This window comes from Kwoniella mangroviensis (genome assembly GCF_000507465.2).
Source record: "Kwoniella mangroviensis CBS 8507 chromosome 1 map unlocalized Ctg01, whole genome shotgun sequence".
Lineage (NCBI taxonomy): Eukaryota > Fungi > Basidiomycota > Tremellomycetes > Tremellales > Cryptococcaceae > Kwoniella > Kwoniella mangrovensis.
This window is the reverse complement of record NW_027062533.1, coordinates 542,505-563,566: the sequence shown is the minus strand read 5'-3', so window position 1 is coordinate 563,566 and position 21,062 is coordinate 542,505. Positions and strand designations below refer to the sequence as shown.

Below are 21,062 nucleotides of genomic sequence, written 5' to 3'. Positions count from 1 at the left end.
TGAATAGGTAGTGAAGTCTTTTCTTTTCGGTACAATTCCGACTTTCAATTAGCGCGATCAGGAGATGGTTGCGTTTTATCCACGTCTTTTGGTCATGCTCATGCGTCTCATGCATCTTGCCGTATGGAGCATGAGCATGGGACAAAAGGCTGAGGCTGTCATGGCAAGTAGGGCTGATTCGGACCGGGAGGAAGAAGGGAAGTAAGTGATTGATTAGATGTTGAAAGGTTGATTGATGTTTGATGTTTGATGTTTTTTGATGGTGAGGCGTATTTTACGCTCTTTTGACATATGAAACTTTAAGCCCCCCATCAGAGATATAGCTCCATTCCAATTTCGCAGTAAATCAACGGGGGAAAGAGCACTGTCTGAACCTACTACTCACTACGGTGAAAAGGGCGAAGGAGTTGCGCACATGCGCTTTACGCCGAATTTCACTGCCTAAAAAGCGTGGTGGAGGCGGTCCATTTTATCGGTGAGTGCACCGACCACCATGACCGATCAAGGAACGACGGTCAAAGGGGGTTTGATGTTGAATGTGTCATGTATCATCGTACCACCAAAGGAGGCGATGACGTCCGTTAGTCTGCAGATTACTTCCGAGCGCCTGTTTGTTCGCTCAGACGAAATCAATCAGGAGGAAAAAAGATGAGGAAACACGTTGTTACCTTGACCTTTGAAGGTGGTGTGATTATGATTGCGACATATTCGTCGATCTGCTTATTTTAGATTCATCGGTCATCTATCTTTACTGTAGGACACGTGTTATACTTTACATGAAGTATACCTAGGGCACACCAGATCTCTCAGAGCGAGTTCCAAGGATTAACACATTGTGACTTGACCCGAAGGAATCGGATATCGAGCATCGAGCTTTGCTACAATATCAAACCGGGATCCGGCCAGACCTGATCACATGTTATCATTTAATAATGAATCACCTCATCAGCCACCCCCCACCCAGCTGACTTGACTGGAATGATAATACGTGCAGGTGCCAAGATGACATGTATACAACGTGTAAAATTGGCTTTTAGGTGGGAAGCCTAGTCCACACGATCAGGGCCATCAAAAACCTTTTTCTGCTGCATGTTTCATCCTCGATCAATCCGATCAAAAAGGATTCTTAGTACCCCAAAACCGAGACTTCCAAACCGAACAGCCAAATAACCAAATAGAAAGATGTGGGCAAAACGTCAGAGAGATAAGGATTTGAATTACTGTGGTTAGTGTGGTACCGAAGTATCGGTATAAGGGGCGAGCGAAGGGGAAGAGAGAAGAGCGAACAGCCTTTGTTGATCATGTGTTGAATGTGGATCTTGTACCGGCTGATTTTGCATCCGATTCCAACAAAGAGCTGGCTTCAGGTTGCTTCCGAGTAGATATGGAGTTGCATCCAGTAAGAGCTACTTGTTCATATATGTCAAAGAGACTGGAATGCCTACCATCTACTGTAGCCTGAGAAGGATAAATTTGTTAATATATCTATGTCGGTGGACGTATGATCAGATCTCATCGCATTGGGGGCCACCGTGGCCGACGGACACCACCTACGAAAGCAATTACTGTACGAAAGAATGAATACTGAAGCAAATCAACAAGTGAAAAGACGATTTGACCCGGACCCTTGCAAGCTTAGTACGTTTCAGACATTAATGGAATGGGAATACTGGTACCTGGCAAAACGGCTGGAAGGCACGATCAATCGAAAGTATAAATCCAATTTTGTAATCCACAATAAATACGTTTCAAGCTACTCTACAATGCACAATGCAAACCATTTGTTTGTTATCTCTCACCAAAATGATGATCGCCGAAAACGAAATTTTGGTAAAGTAGGAATCGGCTGTGTGGCACACAAAATGTGTGGTACTTGTACATGTAAACAATTGCACAATCAGGTAGACACCTCTCAAGCATGGCAAGAAGATTACAATGGGAAGCATTTTGGAAACGCATGCATATCACTGCTGATCACTTGCGACCAAGACGTGAGAACAGCAAAACGACCGTGGTGTTCATTGGCCAATCAAATGAAGTAGTTTAATCCAATACTGCTCAGTAAACGGATCGATCGTCATTGCTTCGTGGCCACCGGGTGAACCATTTGCAGTCAGACCTACAAACACATCCCTCATGAGATCCTTTGTCAATGTATCATACCGATAATGATGTCTACTGAAAGATCATAGCATATGATTTTGGCCAAATACTTTACGCTCTCTATCCTATAACGGCTGTCCCTAATCAAAGCCAGATTTCAAGGTCCTAAGCTGTAGCTTAGCCAGAAGCTGATCTCCTTACGGAGATATACTGTATGCAGCTTGAAGGCTGACAAGAAATCGCAAGAGGTTGCCCCACGTGCTAGTCTGCGCCGAAACAGTCATGAAGCACCTTGCAACATAGTACGTACTCCAATCAGATGATGTAGAATCTTCGTCTATGCAAGAGAAAAAGTCCTTTACTGTATTGATTCGTGCCAATCTTCGCGTGATCCGTCTGCGAAGAAAGTACTCAGGATGCTGTTTATCTTGACTGATGATAACCCTTCGCTTCACTTTTCAATGATGGTCTCGAAAAAGAGAACCATCACACAGGCGAATGAACCAGTCACCGTATTGCTCCACACATCGATTTTTGGCAAGTTGTTCATCCTTTCTATTGATGATGCGCCATCCATCGTACAGGACTTGACGGCACTGGCTGTTAAGGTCTGACCATCGCGTTTACTGCAGGATGGGTACGGTACAGTACAGTCTCACCTAAAAGTTTAAAAGCGAAAATGTAATTGTTTCGAAACGCAAAATCCCATCCACAAGTTGAAAGTGAATACCGTACAGCAACCCTAGAAACTTTCTTTGTGACGTGTTTGCAAGTTAAAACTTGGAGAGGACAACGATAATCTGTAAAAGGAAAAAAAAAAAAACCCATCCAAACGATAGACCTTGGTATATTCATCTTCTGAACCCACATGACCTCTTTCATAGATAGGCTGAATCGATTATCACTACCTAATCCAGTACAGCATCAATATTCAGCAAAGGGATTCCATGTACAGTACAGTAGCGCCACACGGACAACCACATGACGGTACAGATTGCTTCCTTTGCTCAGACATTCCTTTCCCTGGCTGGTGAAGGCTGATAGCTGTGAAATGCATCCGGGCCTATACATAGTATTCGTCACTATCACTCGCCTACTTTACCTCGGATAGTATACGCAGTAGGTGATCGCGGTCGAGCTTTAGGAACCGTCTGAATACTGGGTCTGAGCTCATTCGATCATGGGAATCGGGAACCAAGGAACGACCGTTACACCCAGAACTTTCCTATGGTCACATGTCATGACCTATTCATGTCCCATTCTTTCGGGTTCCGAGGAAAAGAGGTCAGTGCGTATGTGGGAAGAAGTGGATGAAACGAATACAGTACGCCCCTGGCTTACCCCTTTGTGGAGTAGCATGGTGAGTTTAGCTTCGATTGCACTTGACACCGATACCAGCAAGGTTTGATGCTACTTCTCTGCACAGCTAAGTTCGGCGCCGGACTGACGTAGAGTGTGATCTCGAGACGTCTCACCATGCTGCGATACCCTAAAACGCAATCACATGAGATGCTGCTGAAGTTGTTGATCAAACTCCTGTATGACACAATATCAATCTCCTCAAACCGATATGCCATACTGTACAACCCATGCATGCATACAACAGCTCAATCTACCCTGACTCTCTTCGAACTTGGCTCACCATCCTCATCTTCCTGATCTAGAGGATCCTGCCATACATCCTGATCTCTAGGTTCAGGACTCAACCCCGGAGACCTACTGGGACTACGCCTCCTACCTCGTCTACTCCCGGGTATAGCTTCTTCTTCTTCTCCCTGTTCCTCTTCTTCTTCCTCATCAGCTGGCCAATCTGGACTACCAATATCCTCGCTCGTCTTCTCATTACTGTTCGATCCACCCTCTGTTCGTAAAGATGTCGTATCCGTAGTGGTCTTCAACCCGCCAACAAGGAAAGGTTTATTGAATGCGTCTACTAACGAAGTCACCTTGGTGGCTCCTAGTCCTTTAACGTTGGAAAGTATTTTGGAAGGTTGTCGAGATATATTGGCGAATGACTATGTGTAAATTAGGTGAAGAAATCAGTATGTTTATATAGATACATAACGTGGGACAAATTTGCAGATCAAGGAAAGTTGGGATATTACTCACTCCGAATTGAGCCGCAAGATTATCAGCATCCGTCTTATTAACTTTCCTTCCCGACGTTAAAACATGTTGTAGTTGATCATGATAAGTTTGCTGTATTCTCTCTTTCAGACTGTCCGCCGATTTATGTTCAAACGATTTGAAACATGTTAAGTATTGAGCTATCTCATCATTTGACCATGCTACAAATACTGTATATTCATTGATGATCGCTATTTTGTTTAATTCTCGAAGCGATTGTTGATGTTCTGCCTATATAAAAAATCAAACGTGTCAGTATAGTATTCGTACCGACGTGATGAAGGGACGATCGATTGGGCGTGTTCAGAGGACAGATTGAAAACGTTGAGATTATTCGATGAATTTCCTCAGGTAACAATTCCAGAGGAGAAACATGCAACTCACTACATCACATAAAACCAATATGATCCTCAAATTATAATTCCCCTTCATCTTTTCTATCCTCTGATGTATATATTCAGGATGCAGTCGATGATACTTCAAGCTGCACAATTACAGAAATCATATATCAGTATTGCATATCATCATCCATCCAGTAAATGGTCAAAGTGAGTGTTAGTAATTCTGACCCACCTTAAAAATAAAACGCCATTATGTGCACCAACTTGATAATCAGCTACTATATCTCCTATCTCCACTGAAACGTTCTTTATAGACCCCAAGACCGGATTACGTTTCTGATCATACAAAGCACATTCTGATTAGCTGGCCTCACGTCCGACTTGGCAGCTAATCGATACGAGGAAGGGGACAAACCTGAACGCTATTATATATTATACTATTTTTCCCTGCTGCCGGCCGATTGATAGGTCTACTAGTCGATGGACCGGCCTGCGCCTGCGCCGTCGTACCGTTTCCGTTGATAGGAGCTGACGAAGGTCCAGGTAAATCGGGCACGGGTATGGGTATAGGAGGTTGGCCACCTGAGGCATTCCTCAAAGATCCTGATGAGGTCGAAGGGGAATTGGTATTTTGAGTCTTGAGGAGTGAGGAGGCTGATTGAAAGCCTGCGACAGGGGGTGGAGGCATCGAAGAAGTAGGGTCTGCCATTGTAGAGTAGCTGTGCTTGTGATTTTGGTGGGTCGCTGTGATTGTATAATCTGTTAGGGTGAATATGCGATATATGTATCACTTGGTAGATCACAGATCACTCGGAGAGGGAGGTTGATGTAATGGTCCTTGATTCACTCGATCACATAGTATGGTTGAGGATGAATTGGCGGTGATCTCCGCCATGTGAATGAAGTGGAGGTATAAACAAATTTGATTCCGTCACATACTGTTGAACAGAATTATTTTTTCAAAAATCTCTCATTGCCACCGTCCGCGCAACAAGAGTAGGTAGATAACTGAACAAGTATTCATAGACTTGCAAAAGTGTTAGTAGAACAGGCAAGAAGCAAAGCAAGTCAGGTGGAGTCAAGATGTCGATGCTTCGAACCATGTAAGTCCGACCTATCGTGTTTCTGTAGATGTTCGGCCCATAGCGATAGCTCATTCTTCTTTGGATCAGAAAACCTAAAAATGCCAGAGTGAAACGAGCCTTGAAGGAGAGAGAACCTCAGGTGGTGGAGAATGAGAAGACTGCGATTTTCGTTAGGGGACAGAGTACGAGTGATATCGTTAGGAATGTGATGAAGGATTTGGTGAGTTCTACACCTCTTGTACATTTATTGCTCTATGCGCTACCTAGTCTTAGTGTGTTCTATTGAGACTTGAGGATGGATGTTGGATTTTGGATATATTGAATGGTCCAACCACCTAACCATTGATTCATTTGCGAGACTATTATACATGCATAATATCAGAGTGATACTATACTGACAGCCCTTCTCCGCTAACAGTATGCCCTCAAACAACCCCACGCGATCAATTTCTCCCGTAAAAACGATATCCACCCATTTGAAGATACAGCTTCCCTAGAGTTCTTCTCCAATAAGAACGATGCGAGCTTGTTCGTGACCGGCTTACACAGCAAAAAGAGACCTCATAACTTAGTATTCACGAGGATGTTCGATGGGCGGGTGTTGGATATGTTGGAATTGGGTGTGGAAGGGTTCAAAGGTATGGGTGATTTTGATGTGAGTGAGGAGTTTTTTCCTTCACCGATATTAATAAGATTAATAGGAGGAAGAATTTGGGCGAACGGTCCAAGAGGGAATGAGAATTAGATGGCTGCACAGCTACAAGCGGCTGTAGAGGGATTTTCCAGAATAGCTACCTCCTCTACATCTGCGATATAACCACTCGAATATATGTTCACCAAGCTAATCATCGCATCTTAATCAAATCCCACTTAGTCACCAAAATCATCCGTTGGTATTCGACCACTAATGATATTCCACTCCGATCTCTTCGATACTCACTCAAAATATCAACTCATCAAATCATTCTTACTAGATTTCTACAATGGTCATGCCCTTAGTGAAATCCCCTTGATTGGCGGTATAGAACATGTCATCTCAATCACTGCGGGTCCCCTTCCTCAAGATCATGATGAGAATACAGACAAAAATTTACCAAAGGTTCATTTTAGAGTATATACCGTTAAACTTCTTGCATCGGGAAGTAAGGTACCAAAGTTACAGTTGACCGAGATGGGACCATCGATCGATTTTGCGGTAAGGAGAGTACAGGATGCGGATGAAGAGATGTTGAAGATGGCTTTGAAGAGACCTAAGATAGCTAAGAGCGATGTTGAGAGTGGATTAGGAAAGAAGAAGAAGAATATCGAAACTGATTCGATGGGTGATAAGGTCGGTAAATTACATTTGGAAAGACAGGATCTGTCGAAGATGCAAGGAAGAAAGATGAAGGGATTGAAATTTAGGAAAGAGAGACCTTCTGCTGAAGAGATGCAAGTTGATGATGAAGAGTAGTTGGCAAATTGTTGTATTTATATGTATATATACATTTATGCATTTTCATATACCATAGCAATATGGATACTGAGGATAGTCTCGCAATTATCGATGTGTTTTTCCAAATAAATATTGAGGAATAAGTGGACTTGATGATTCACTCATACGTCCACACTATGTTTCTGTTCTTCTCACTCTGATCACATACCACATCTCGCTGAGAGAGAATTAGAGATAATACAAAATTCATACACAAATCACCACACCAAACCAAACCATTAAACGAGATGAAATAAACTAAACAAATTCAAAATGAAGAGTAGGGGTGTTTCTCTCAATTTCTCTCTTTCATATCTTCCTCCTGAGACTTTGCAATTGCAATCCCAGATTCCACCTCGATTCTCTTTCTTCTTCACAATCTCCTATAACATTTCACAGCCAATTTACTCTTCATCCTTGACTTCGTATTGAGCCAGATCACCAAATGTATTCTCCGAAGCGTAGAGGACGTAAAGGAAGCCTGTGAAAATAGTGAATAGCGTCAGCTGTTAGTACCACTCGATGTGCACAAAGTAGTCAAGCTCACCATCTTCGTCTCTGACAAGTGAAAATACAAGTACACAGAGTCAGCACTATTCTCGTTGATTGTTAATAACGAAGCTTGAGATTGAGGAACTCACTTGTGCTCATCGTAGATCGCAGACATCAAAGCAGCCGTAGGAGGGAGAATATCATCTACGAAGATGAAGATTGCCTTCTCGGGAGCGAGCTTGATTCGTTTTCTACAAAATATTGTGTTAGCTTGCTCCAGGATCGACAGTAATCAGCAAGCTCACCTGATAACATAAACGAACTGACCGACGGTGAGATCCTACGATTCGCAAGGTCAGCTATTCGTACACCCAATCGAAGTGGTAGAACAAGGGGAGCTCACAGATGGGACAAGGTACTTCTTTTTGTCGATCGTAGGAATATCACTCTTTTCGGCTTTCTCACAAATTACCTGATTGTTCAAGAGACATGTCAGCCAATTTGTAATCGCCGTGAATCATCTGATAGTATACATGCGAGATGAATAGGTGAGATGTATGTTCTGGCCCTCATCGCGAGATGGTGTAAAGGAAGACCACACCACATTAGAGTGTAATATGAAAGGAATGAAAGACTAGCAACTCACTGGAATCCTGTCATTGTACTTTTGACGGATCCTCTCGGCTTCAGCCTTTCGTTTGTCTAGAGTCGGAAAGCGACATGGTGATACAGGTAGACGAGGTCGATATGAGGTCCATCAGAGGAAGGAAGATGAATAAGATTAGGTTGTTTGGTGAGACGGTGTAATCCGAAGATAACGCAATATATCGGGAAGAGGGGGAAGAGGGGGCGTGTATTTGTTTATAGCATTCGGATGTTAGAGGATAACAATAAAAGGAAAGAGGAAGTAGAGATCAGCTACAAGCGTCTAATAACGGGGCAGATGGAATATCCTCGAATTAATGAATTGTTTGTGACTCATGACTCACCGAACGGGTGTTCATCCTTAAACTTGCTTCGGACCATGTTGACTGATATGTGTTATGGAGTAAGTTAAGTGTGATCGAATATAGGTCTGAAGTATCGCTGACTGGTTCGTGTAATGATGGGAGTGTTCGAAATGACGAGGAGTTGGAGGATATGTTGTTGTGGATGATTGTGGTCAGGCGGCGCGTGCGTGTCGGAGGAAGGCAGAGTAAGGTTGGTTGATGAGTAGGTGGGATGGTACGTCAATGGTCAGCGTATATCCCATGCACGAAGACTAACGCCAAGTGATGAGAATGAGAGACTCACCTTGAATGTATGATTGGTGTCGTATGCTTGTGTTGTTCGGTAAGAGGTCGATGTCTGAATTAGAGATATGGATGGGATGGATATGATGTTATCTGTAACGGTAACGAGTCACAGTACGGGGGTGAGCGGGTGGCAATTCCCCTTGGTCATGCAATCAACATGCAACATGCAACACCTCATCCGGTTACAATGGTACATTACGCTATCATCCCATCCCTATCCCACGTGATGAGCCATAAATGGGGTTAAGAAATAGGTAAAATGCCACATCCACTTTCTGTCTAGACGGTGACATGACGGTTACGCGTTGACAGATTCAAGAGACGTCGAAGATCTCATCTGTCCGTACTAACTTCTGAACATCTATCAGACTCATCTCTCCGCGATCACACTCAGGCGTCAGGCAGTACAACAACATGGCTCTGTATCGCAACGCACCAGTGGCTCACGCCCAAGAACCTACAGCAGCTCCCATAGAGCAGTAAGTCCAGCTAGTCCGGTTGAACCCATTCCATTCACCTCATAGCATATAGGTGAATGTCAAGCTGATCTTGGTTGTCGTAGTCGATTCAACCCCTACTCCGATAATGGTGGATCCATCCTTGCCATCGCTGGTAAAGACTTTAGTGTGATTGCTGGTGATACCAGACAGTCAGAGGGTTACAACATCCAGACTAGATATGCTAGGAAAGTATGGCAACTGTAAGTGATCGCGATTCTATACCAACAACATTATATCTATATACTAACGTATCCTATGACTTATGTAGCACCGATAAAGCTGTGCTGGCTACCAACGGATTCGCAGCGGATGGAAATAACTTCGTCAAGAGGGTTAAACAAAGATTGGAGGTGGGTGTCCCCTTTAGCATCCAGTTAGCAATATATTGCAATCATATGAGATCAACCAGCTAGTCGGCTACTGAGACTGAATTCAATCATTCGGAATCGAGCTGACATTGTGTCGTTTATAGTGGTACGAACATGCCCATCATAAACCAATGGGTCTGAAGTCAATCGCAAGGATGATTCAGACCATGTTGTATGGCAAGAGGTTCTTCCCTTATTACGTTTACAATATTCTTGGTGGAATCGAGGAGGACGGTGAGTCGTCGTTTGCCGTTGCTTCTAGAATCCCAGTTCACCATTCCTACCTTTGTCACCCCTACTTTGGGATTTCGTTTCGTCCTCCAAATATATCTGGTTACATCTATTCGTTGATACGAGCTACTGCTTCTTCTTTAATTGATTTCCTTCCTTCCGCAAATACTTGATCGATCAGAGTGTCCATGCTGATATCCCCACTCTTACAGGGTCAGGAGCAGTCTACTCATTCGATCCTGTCGGCTCCTACGAGCGAGAAGCATGCCGAGCAGCCGGTGCCGCCCAATCCCTCATTCAACCTTTCCTCGATAATCAAATCTACTTCAAAAATCAACAGCCCGAACCTGGATCTCAACCATTCATACCTGGTAATCTCCCTTTGGCTAACGTGTTATCCCTCGTAGTGGACAGTTTCACCAGTGCGACGGAGAGACATATTGAAGTTGGAGACGGGATGGAAATTTACATAGTGATGAATAAAGGTCGAACGACGGATGATCTGTTGGGAGAAGGTAAATTACAAAAGGGGATGCAGATTGAGGAATTGGGTGCGTTAGGTGAAGGATCGGGGGAGAGAACTTTCTTAGTTAGACAGGCTTTGAAGAGAGATTAAAAAAGAAATACAAATGGGAGTTGGATAGGAGATGTTGTAAGATACGATACTCGTATAGAATGATGAGTATATGCAGGCAGATCAGTCAATTTAGATGATCGTAGGATGATCACGTCAGTTCATCAGATTTATCGGATAGCATAGATCCACATAGATTGGTACAAGTCAGCGCATCGTGCTTCGAATGATCCATGGTACGATGGATCCGGTAGCAGATACACATTTGCGAGCTTCTTTCTACCATGAGTGGCTCTCTTGTGTTCAAGCTTATCACCAGGGACATGTCAAGCTGAAAAGATGCATATGTCAGATCGAGTCTTCGTCGATAGACGGTCTTAGGCCGACGAAGCCAATTTATCGAAATCATTACAGCACCTTCTCGTAATGATGCGAACGTGATACCTGGAAATCGAGCAACTTGATTCGGGTGACCGAGGAATGTTCCCACTCAAGCTGGGAGCTCACCAAGAGATTACTGGTTGAGTTTGTATGTATGAGTGAAATGGACATTTCATTTCTCTTGTAAAATACATCTCATATCAGATAAATTGTTAAGCGATATTCAGCACATCCCATGAAGCATAATCATACAGCAAATTACGAGTACTGCCCATGATATCGGTTACCTACATGCGATTCAAAGAAAACCAGAGTTTATCCTAATTTAAGGAACCGACCAGAATGACGCGCAGGCTTGGAAATATTTCCTCCTTTTCTTTTCACCGCAGCATACGGGCAGAGGATTGTGAATTCAAGAAAGGTCTCACGACCTGCTATGTCGATGTGTCGCTTGGCATGTCCGATTACTGCGCTTATTCTGTCATGCGTTGTGATGCATGCGGAGGATGAAGATCCCCCCACGAATAAACCCTACCAGGTCCTCAACTTCGTAGCCAATACTGCGAAGACCACCTTGATTCTTGGGAAGCTGATGTCTGCGCGACAGTAGAATACTACTCGTTCTGGTACTCGTACTCTCTTAAAGTCTTCACGTAAGGAATATATAACTTGCCGCAGTAAATTTCTCTTCTTTTATTCGGTCATACCGCATGTTAGTACGTACGTAGATAGACGTCTAAAATAGACGAAAAATAATCTTAAATTTCGATCTGTAAGTAAAGTCCTCTTTAACAGAGCAAAACGGACATTCGTCACCATCTTGATCCAATCACTATTTTATAATTGTCTTGTAGATCATATCAATCTTATCTTTCCATCATTCATTGCTTCTCAAACATTATTTATCAACATCTCAGCGAGGTTCACATACACATCCGCGTCATAGGTGTAGCTGTTGCACAGCCATCCGATTGAATCCAGAAGTAGTGCTTTTCCTTCAAGACAACTGATAAAGGCATTAGAACACAAAGCAGGTGGGATAATCGTGACATCCGAGTGAAGAAGGTAAGTCTGGTTGTTCTTCCATCGATCAAGGGATCGTCATAGTGTCATCATCACCATCACCATCACCATCACCATCACCATCACGATCCTCACCCTCACCGACATCTTTGTCAGTCTGATCGGAGGATTCCTTCGACGAGACTAGCTCTTTTCTCCTCCTTTCCTTTTCTTCACTTGTATTGCATTGCATTGCATCACTTTGCAACATCCCATCTCCAGCGATGTGAATTGAATTGTTGATGATATCAGAGACAATGCCAAGCCAAGCCATCTCCCCTCTATCCCTCATATAATTGAGAGACTGAAACACCCCCCTATCTCTCTCTCTATCCGCTGGGTACATCTGATCGACCGTGTTATTCATCTATTTCTCTGATCTTTGTAACTCGGATCCTTTCATCATTCCACGTATATCCTACTTACCTACTTGTGGCTCTCAAAGCTCCTTTATCCTCCCGAAAGTTCGTCACCAAACATACCTTATATACCTTACCTTATAGTCGGGACTGACCAAATCGTGTTCATGCGATTAGACCTTTCTTTCCGATATCAGTACCGGCTGGACCGAAAGAGAACAAGGAAGGACCCAAGGTCCTGTGTTGGTGTTGGCGTCGAACATCATGTCAACTCAGATACAGCCCACACCCGTATCGGATGGTTTCGTCAATGCTAAAGCGCAGTCCTCGCGCAGAGTCAACTCAACCTCATACGACATGAATGGTAGTAGAAGGGGGTCATCGACTTTAGCGGTCGTCCCCGAGAATCATAGTCACGATCATCATCACAACGCTCAATCATCACCATCTTCGCCCTCTGCACCATCGAACAGTCAGCCACAGAAAGTATCGTCTAGAAAGTCATCCAATTCGACACCAAGCGTAGCAGGAGATTTGAGGGAGATGGATAAAGCGTTGGAAATGAAGATGAGAAGGTCCCACTCATCCACATCTGCTTCAACGATTGAGAAAGGGAAATCCAAGGAATTGCCAGGACAACAGCAAAGACAGAGATCGAAAAGAGCAGATTGGGTAATTGACCTGCTAGAAACTCAGAGAGGTGCGGAAAGTTGGATAGACGATCAAAGGGTCATTTTGGTTTTAGGAGGTATGTCCAATGGCGCTTCATGATCCGATCAATCTAATCATCATCATCTCACATCAATGAAGGGACTGTGCTGATAAGAATATCCATAATAGATCCCACGCCAGCTTCCTTAGCTCCGATACTGTATGACCCAGCATTTTCCGATACTCTGTTGTTGGTTGGATCGTCTACCCCTAAACCAGATATCGAAGCTCTCCTTTCACCCTCCCATCTTATGTCATCTACGCCGGATCAGCAGATCTTCCCTACCGTTCAACCATTCACTCCCTCTGGCCAACAATCGGGAGATACTGAATCCCATGCTCTTGCCGTCCTCTTATCCCAAGCTTCCGCGTTGGCTCAGCAGTTCCGCGCGAGATCAAGTATATTCGCAAGATCAAGAGCAGAATCATTCGCCTCGACCGGATCGGGCTCAAATTCACCTAAAAGGGTATTTACGGGGCTGAGCAATCCATCGTCGAATCGAACTTCGATCGAATCCACCAACAGCACATCAAATGACAGACAACAGCAGAGGTCGGTATCTATGTTTGATACGTCGACAGGTAGTGCGGACTCTACGCCAAAAGCCAAAAACAGATTATCGTCATTTAGCATTTTAGGTGGTTTGAGGAGAAATTCAGAATCCTCCGATATCACACCTTCATCGATTGGTACTTCTTCATCATCGTCAGCAACGTTAAACGATAACTTGTTCGATGCGATCATCAACTTTGTTCCCGAAATGAAGAATTATAAACCTGAGAGATGTTTACAAGATATGTTACATCAATCCGTGGTGATAACGACAGGAATCGTACCTCTTCTAACCGCTAAATCGACTTCAACATTAAAAACTGCTTCGAAGAAAGAATCGAAATCGACTTCAACGGCAACGGCGATGCCCATAAGCTTGATTCATGTCTTACCGAAACTGATACCTACACCTTTACCAAACGTAATTGAGAGTTTCTTATTATCGTTATTACCGACTTTCCAATACAGATGCTCGAGGGAGATTTTCGGTTGTGTCATTACGACTCAAACTTGGTTATCGCCTTTCGTACTTCTAAAATCGAAGACCGACCAAGGGGAAGATGTATCTGGAGCTCAGGTTCTGTTGTTTGGTGGAGTTAGATGTCCATATCAGGTATTGGGTGAAGAGGAAGGGCAATGTAAACCACGAGCGTTTTTGGCAGGTTGGTCAGGATGTCTGAACATGCCTGGATTAATCAGCGAATCTAGAAACCCTTCTTCTTCTTCTTCGACATCGAAGGTTGCTGATCAATATATAAAACATACAAGACAACTTTCAACACCATCGCCGGCTTCTATACCTTATGATACAGTCAAGGCTCGAACCCCACCTCAATCTAGATCATCTTCACCTTCACCTTCGTCTCAGAAAGGTCGATTACCCAGATCGGCTTCTATGCCTATTCCCAACAACATCACGAACACAGCTACGACGAGGAGATCGAGATTACATGTTAGTCATACACCGCCTATGATGAGTGATGAGGAATTACCAGATCATGAAGAACAACAAGAACAGCAAGGAGGGACATCACCACCTACACCTGATTTGGATTCTTCGATCGAGTCGTCCAGAGCATCTAGTATAGCTTTGGCTGAAGCTGGTAGGAGAGGTTCGGTGAATGATAATGAGGAGATTAAGATTGTTAACACCAACACGAATTCGACAGGATCGGAAGGTTCACACACCCATACACAGGATAACGCGGGAACGGGGACGGGGACGTTGGGGAATTCGAAGAAGGCGAAATTGAAAAAATGGTTCCAGAGAAAATGAACGGCACGATGTGTATACTTGGGACAATTATCATAATTGGTACAGTAACTTGATATTTGATCATGTATTGAACATTTACACTTTATCGATACGTATTCATACTTCATTTCACATTCAATCATAGCTCATACACAGTAGCTGTTATCTCATGGACCGTGTTTGTAGTGATTAGTGATAATTCAGTAGTTGGTTTCTTGATATACTATATTTCATACTATACTATATCATATATCATTCATACACCAAAATCGATGAACATGGATGAAACTTGTAAAAAATGTTCTGGTGTGGTCCAGTACGGCTTTTGTTAGAAACAATAATTTTATGATGTGTTGCACAGATTCGGTGATATAGAGGCTTATTGGAACGGTGAAATATACATTCATCATATCATACTGTACAAAGTCTTACTGTAACAAGACTCTACCCTTAACGAGTTTCAACCCTCAACGAGTCGACATATATCATGCCTCATGCCAATATGTCTCCCAAAACAATTTTAACATGCATTCTCAATACAATATCTATTACTCATCATCAAGGGGCGATCCCAATCGATTTACCGTTGTCCAGACACCATTACTTCCATGACCTTTGTCTTCCTCCTCACTGATTTCGCCCTCCTGCTGCTCCTCCTCTTCTGTCGATCCTTTCTTCTTCTTCCTCTTCATTTCAACTTCCTTGGCCATCTCATAGACATGTTCTGTAGTAAAGCAGTGCCCACCAACGTTCTGAACTGATACACCATTTGTCCTTCTTTTCTTGACCGCCAATACCTTCCTGAGCTCGACATTCTCCTTGTCAGAGGCTGTCTTTTCAGTGCTGACAGTTTCTAATTTCGAATAAAGATCAACAACGCGATCTTTGACTTCTGGAGACATAGTGTTGGCATGTTTGGCGAGGAAAGAATTCTTCTCAATAGACAATGTGGCTAAGGGGGTGCGAGTAGGTGTCTGAGGAGTATTGACTTGTTGAGGGGCCGCATCTAAGACTGTATGTGGAATATATGGGAAAAGGCCGGTGTATCTCCAACCTTTTCGAATATTCTCTTCTGTCATAGCTTTTGATCGAGCAACTGCCAAGTGTCTAACCCAGGTGTATTGTTGTATCCTTGAAGAATCATATTGAGCAAACCGATTGACTTCTTTTGCCATAGCTTGCTTGAGAGCGAAACACACCAACATCTAAAGGTTGAGTGACATGAGAGGAATGGGGCGGAAGTATCATAAGATCAATGGCGTTGGCCATGCAGAATGCAATGAAGCGAGCCTGCACATGGCTAGCATGACCATCAACAATAAGTAGTCTTCGTTGATCAGGATTGGCAGGTATTGTGTTGGGATGGAATACTTCGGTTAACCATTTGAATGCAATTTCGTTGTTTGACCATCCTGATTTACTGACTGCCCAGTTCCATCCTCGAAGCTGAAGGTTCTCTGGGAGCCACCCTGTGTTGAAACTTCCTTCTGATTTGAATATCACAAGAGGAGGAAGAGCTGAACCTACAGCATTGATACATTCGATTGTTGTAACCCATTCTTGTCTACCAGGTATTGCGCTTGATGGCTTCTTATTACCTCTTCTACTACCTATCTTCTCTCCTTGCTCTATAATAACTAATACTCGAGAGCTTTGTGTTTCTCCTATAGCATATCCTGTCTCGTCCATATTGTAGATGTTCTGCGGCAGGTAATGATTGGCATCATATAGAGACTTGATTTCGCAAAACCAAGGTGTCAAAGCATCGACTGTAGTTGCTGTGAAGCGAGTTGCCTGTATCTTCCGAGAGAAGACACTATGGACCTGGGGATGGCGCTGAAACTTGGCAAGCCAAGGATAGCCCATGGGAGGTGGTAAACATGGCTGGACCTCATCTGGGATGAGTGCAAGAGTGATTCTTCTCTCTCGTATTTCGTTTGCAAGTTCTATGATGATTCCAGGCGAAACAGGATGACCAATGGATGCTGATCGATCGAGGTATTGGATAATGCACTCCTCTTCAATAGTTGTGAGTAGCTGGCGATATTCTTGAGCTTGAGGGCGAGTCAGACGACCTGCAAGATGATGATTGAAGGTTGTCAAGGGAATATCATTGTCTTTGGCAAAAGTGTGTCTGCTTGGTTGTTTGTCGGAAGGGAGGGCGGTCCAAAGAGCAAGAACTCGCTGGATGTGTTCTGGAGACGTTTGATCTGGTTTTGTAGACATTCGTACTATTGAAAAGTCGAGTTCAATGGATGTTCTCAATACAAAATAGCGATACAGATGATCAATGAAGATTTAAAGATATCATTTTGCATAGAAGGTCTGTGAGGTTGATCCGTGAGGTTGCACGGACTCGTTGAGGGTTGAAACTCGTTAAGGGTAGAGTCTTGTTATACTGTATCCATCAGATGATTCTCCTCGAATCACTAAACACCTCACCTTCTCTATCTCTATTCCCTTGCTGCAACTCAACTTGTCTTTTCCTCTTCTCCTGTAGCTCTTGCAAGATCCCTGCTAACGCCGTCGTCCCTTTGTTAGTCTCTTCCATCCCTTTCAGTTGAACTTTATTGACTGATTGTACTTTGGGTTGTTCATTGATCATGTAATTTTGGATGGAAGAAGTGGTAGTGGAAGGTGAGATGATAGACACTAATCTTTCTTCGTTATCCCCTTGATCATGTGAATCTTCGTCTTCAGATTGTAGGTAATCTATTGAATCGTGTTTGTTATCTATGCTCCCATTCCGGTTGCCATTCCCATTGATTACAGGTTTAGGTGGTAAACTCGGCGGTAAATCTTCAAAAGGATTGGCACTTGTAGAAGGATGGAAAGGATGAGTCTTGGGTAAGACCATACCTTCACTTAGGGTTGGTGCTCTAGACATCGGTCTAGGGTAAATCATCTTATTGGTAGAATATCGACCATCTTCATCTTGCAAATCCTCATTTGCTAAAGCTCGTCCAATAGATTGAGGATTGATCATCGTCCATTCCGGTTCATCCTTTTGATTTTCTCGAGAAGAATCACTGTTACCGTTATAATAACTTGGCCAATCGTTTTGTTGAGTTCTAGCAGTTGGAACTTGACTTGCTCCAAAAGAGTTTTCAGTCCTTTGACTTCCATTCCTGTTCAGTGAGGCTCCATGTTTCTGTCCTCTAGTAGGGAAGATCGACTTGACACCTTCTATCGCACCGTAAAACTTATCTACCCAGAATGTCTGTCCTGGCTCTGTGGAAGAAGCACCCCGCTTTCTTGAAAAATCAGGTTGATGATCGTTATAGTAGGTTGAATTGTATTTCTCTGAATTGACTCCTTTCTCCACCAGTCTCTCTTCGTTATCATCACGTTCATGACCAGCGGTAGAAGTGGAAGATACTTTCCTTCCTGCTAATTTGAGGAATGCTTGACCTGGAGCAGCCAATGATGAAATGGTCGATCCGAAGGTCCCCTTCCTAGGGACGAGTGGTCGAAGAGTATTTTCCTTGTGGTCATCTGGATATTCGAAGAAACTCTTTTCCCCTTGGGTGGAAGGTTCGATGATCGTTGGGATGTTGGCGGTGGTAGGTGTAGGAGTGGTACCTCTGAATTGTTTTTCCGCGTAGGTATCGTATATAAGATGCGTATCTTTCAACCATGGTATCCACTTGCTCCCGCCTGTTGGAGGACTATCGTGGTTATTAGGTGGGGTAGTTTTTCCTCTGATCGAATAGTATTTATCTCTTCCACCCGAATTCCAAATTACTATTATCACCCCCACTACAAATAGGAATCCCCACATTCCTATCATTATACCATAAAATGCTCTCTCGGCTTTCAAAGCACTCTCAAAATGTTTGATCAGATCTCCTACAATACCTTCATCTTCTTCTCCATCGGACGAGGAGCCCGAACCGACAGCAGCAGAGGCGATAGGGGTGGCAATTTCGTTCATCGAGTCATTGGAGAGCATCAGGATATTGGATGGTAAAGTGGGCAACTCGATATGAGCATGCTCGGATATCCAAGTTAAACCTTTTTCTAAATTGTCGATCTTGGCTCCTAGAATACAATACATGAAGTTGTTGATTGGGTTGTAGAGGATGGTACCGCCAAAAGTATCGTTTAGGACTATAAGAACAAGACAACATTGTAAGCTACGGCTACCCAAGATCTGTAATTAGTCCAGCTTACCTTGTTCAATACCATCGTAAAACTCTACCAACGTGGTGTTGAGAGTAACAGCGGTGGTGTTCAACCAAGATCCGAACAGCTCATCGTCTATCTTCTGTTGATATTCAGCGATAGCCGCGTTGTATTGATCGGCATACTCTTGACTTGACTGCATTGCCGCAGCGTTCAGCTTGGTGGTAAGGGAATTGGTCGAAGCCGCTACGGTTGAATTTGCATTTTCCCGTGCATGTGTTTTGAGTGCATCAAGTGCAACAAGCTGGAACTGGATAGACAAGAAGCCGAGTAGTGAGATGAACAGGAGAGCTAGACATGTTGGATGGCCAAGGTAGGATACTATCCCATGACAAATCAGTATGGTACTTGATAGCATTTTAGGGAAATTTTCGACTTACAAAACCACCTCAAATTCGTTCGCGTCCTGCTAGATTTTGTGACCCTGCCTAAAATCCCACTCGAATACTTCTCCAACACTGGGTTCTCCACGATCGCAACCACCCTCCAAGCATCTACTGTATTCTCCCTCCTCCATTCATCCTCAACAGCTTCTACGGCATTCTTCATCATACGCCATTTCCTCCATTCCCAAATTGTTAAAGCAGCCCAAATGGCAAATAACAGGAGGAACATCAAACCTATAGCTACATTAGACAGCTTGTGTAGGGCTTTGGCAGTATCGTCAATGAGCGAAGTATCGAGATCTGTACATAGATCATTCTGAAGATCGCTGGCCGTATTTGCTGATAGTTGTGAAAGGGATGGAACGGGTAATATCGACGAATTGAAATTCGCTGCCATCTCGATACGAGTCTCGTTGATCTCCTGTTTCAAAGCTTCGAACGGTGTGTTGAGCAGATCGCTCATCTTGTCTTTTAGCTCGATCATCGTTGGCAGTGATCCATTAAGTTTGATCAGACTGTCTTCGAATCCTGTCGGAATGGTAACATTGGCAAGGAAGTCGAGAGAAGGAACGGAGAATTCTGGTACAGAAAGATTAACGTTGACAAGTGAGGTGACCGACTACAATTTGGATGATTGTCAGCGTTGAGCAGGTGGAAATGGCCAAGTTTGCTTACTCACGTTGATACCGCTTACAGCAGATTGTATGATGTTGTTCGCACTGGCGATATCCTCTTGGATCTCCTCTCGAATGCTGTTCAGAGAGGTAGTTATACCGTCCGTGATCTGCACAGGTATTGTCAGCTGTTGTTGCTCTCCAATTGATCGGCGGCGTATCATCGATGTCAACTCACGGTATTTACGGCCGCAATAAGGATCTCCAAAGTTCCTCTGACAACCAGCTCTATCGTACACAATAACAGACTTCTGTACGTATCCACGATAAATTCCACCACCACCTCAATGATGGTCACAGCGTCCATCAACATACTTCCAACAGCCAATATACTAGCTTGAGTAGCTCTGACCACTTCTTCATTCGTTTGCATAGCTAAATACCGAGGCATGGTCTGGATCGATGCCGCTCCTTTGGCTAGTCCACTGCAGGCGCTGAGCATCGATTGTTTGAGGGATGCCGCTAATGAAGCTGTTGATGATCGGTTTTGAAACATGTGAGCGATAGTGAGGATGATAGGGAGCAAATATGGCGAGAAGAATGTGAGTAATATTCGAGGCGATAAGGATAGATACGGTCGAAGACGAGTCGGAGATTCACCAGAGTTGGATGGAGCTTGAGGAGAGTATGGTGTATGTGGTGTGGGCGGTAAGGTAGAGGATGAATGGTAGTGAGCGAAGGGTGGTCGCAGATGCGGGGTGAGGGGGATTACATGGTCTGGATTTGGGTTGAGGTTCCGTTGGGGCGGTTGGAGAAGATTTGAATTGGTTGATGCCATTGTAAGGGGTTTCTTAGAGTTCAGAAAGATATAGAGGGATAAGGAGACTTGGATATATGAGAGTGAGTCGCTAGACGCTGGATGCGATGTTATTGCTCAACCAGTGAGTGACGGTTCATCAAAAAACA

General features: G+C 43.8%; 6 protein-coding genes across 6 annotated transcripts; 3 read left to right on the top strand and 3 right to left on the bottom strand.

Moving 5' to 3' along the window:
* Nucleotides 1-3,710: 3,710 nt before the first annotated feature.
* On the bottom strand, nt 3,711-5,280 carry I203_100193 (uncharacterized protein; the record flags this gene model as incomplete). The annotated part of the gene is made up of 5 exons (XM_019149205.1): nt 3,711-4,118; nt 4,213-4,461; nt 4,615-4,714; nt 4,804-4,907; nt 4,987-5,280. The coding sequence occupies 5 exons, from the start codon at nt 5,278-5,280 to the stop codon at nt 3,711-3,713; spliced, it is 1,155 nt and encodes a 384-aa protein (XP_019001732.1).
* A 374-nt stretch (nt 5,281-5,654) lies between these two features.
* On the top strand, nt 5,655-7,109 carry I203_100192 (uncharacterized protein; the record flags this gene model as incomplete). Its single annotated transcript, XM_019149206.1, has 4 exons — nt 5,655-5,674; nt 5,744-5,876; nt 6,075-6,311; nt 6,531-7,109. The coding sequence occupies 4 exons, from the start codon at nt 5,655-5,657 to the stop codon at nt 7,107-7,109; spliced, it is 969 nt and encodes a 322-aa protein (XP_019001733.1).
* A 425-nt stretch (nt 7,110-7,534) lies between these two features.
* On the bottom strand, nt 7,535-8,648 carry I203_100191 (uncharacterized protein; the record flags this gene model as incomplete). Its single annotated transcript, XM_019149207.1, has 7 exons — nt 7,535-7,611; nt 7,678-7,688; nt 7,772-7,873; nt 7,928-7,962; nt 8,026-8,094; nt 8,269-8,324; nt 8,612-8,648. The coding sequence occupies 7 exons, from the start codon at nt 8,646-8,648 to the stop codon at nt 7,535-7,537; spliced, it is 387 nt and encodes a 128-aa protein (XP_019001734.1).
* A 683-nt stretch (nt 8,649-9,331) lies between these two features.
* On the top strand, nt 9,332-10,632 carry I203_100190 (uncharacterized protein; the record flags this gene model as incomplete). Its single annotated transcript, XM_019149208.1, has 5 exons — nt 9,332-9,396; nt 9,480-9,617; nt 9,686-9,767; nt 9,890-10,019; nt 10,229-10,632. The coding sequence occupies 5 exons, from the start codon at nt 9,332-9,334 to the stop codon at nt 10,630-10,632; spliced, it is 819 nt and encodes a 272-aa protein (XP_019001735.1).
* Nucleotides 10,633-12,656: 2,024 nt separating this feature from the next.
* I203_100189 (uncharacterized protein) lies at nt 12,657-14,932 on the top strand (the record flags this gene model as incomplete). Its single annotated transcript, XM_019149209.1, has 2 exons — nt 12,657-13,140; nt 13,233-14,932. The coding sequence occupies 2 exons, from the start codon at nt 12,657-12,659 to the stop codon at nt 14,930-14,932; spliced, it is 2,184 nt and encodes a 727-aa protein (XP_019001736.1).
* A 2,386-nt stretch (nt 14,933-17,318) lies between these two features.
* Nucleotides 17,319-20,934, bottom strand: I203_100188 (uncharacterized protein; the record flags this gene model as incomplete). Its single annotated transcript, XM_019151327.1, has 5 exons — nt 17,319-19,021; nt 19,085-19,417; nt 19,477-20,101; nt 20,162-20,266; nt 20,335-20,934. The coding sequence occupies 5 exons, from the start codon at nt 20,932-20,934 to the stop codon at nt 17,319-17,321; spliced, it is 3,366 nt and encodes a 1,121-aa protein (XP_018999410.1).
* Between the last annotated feature and the right edge of the window lie 128 nt (nt 20,935-21,062).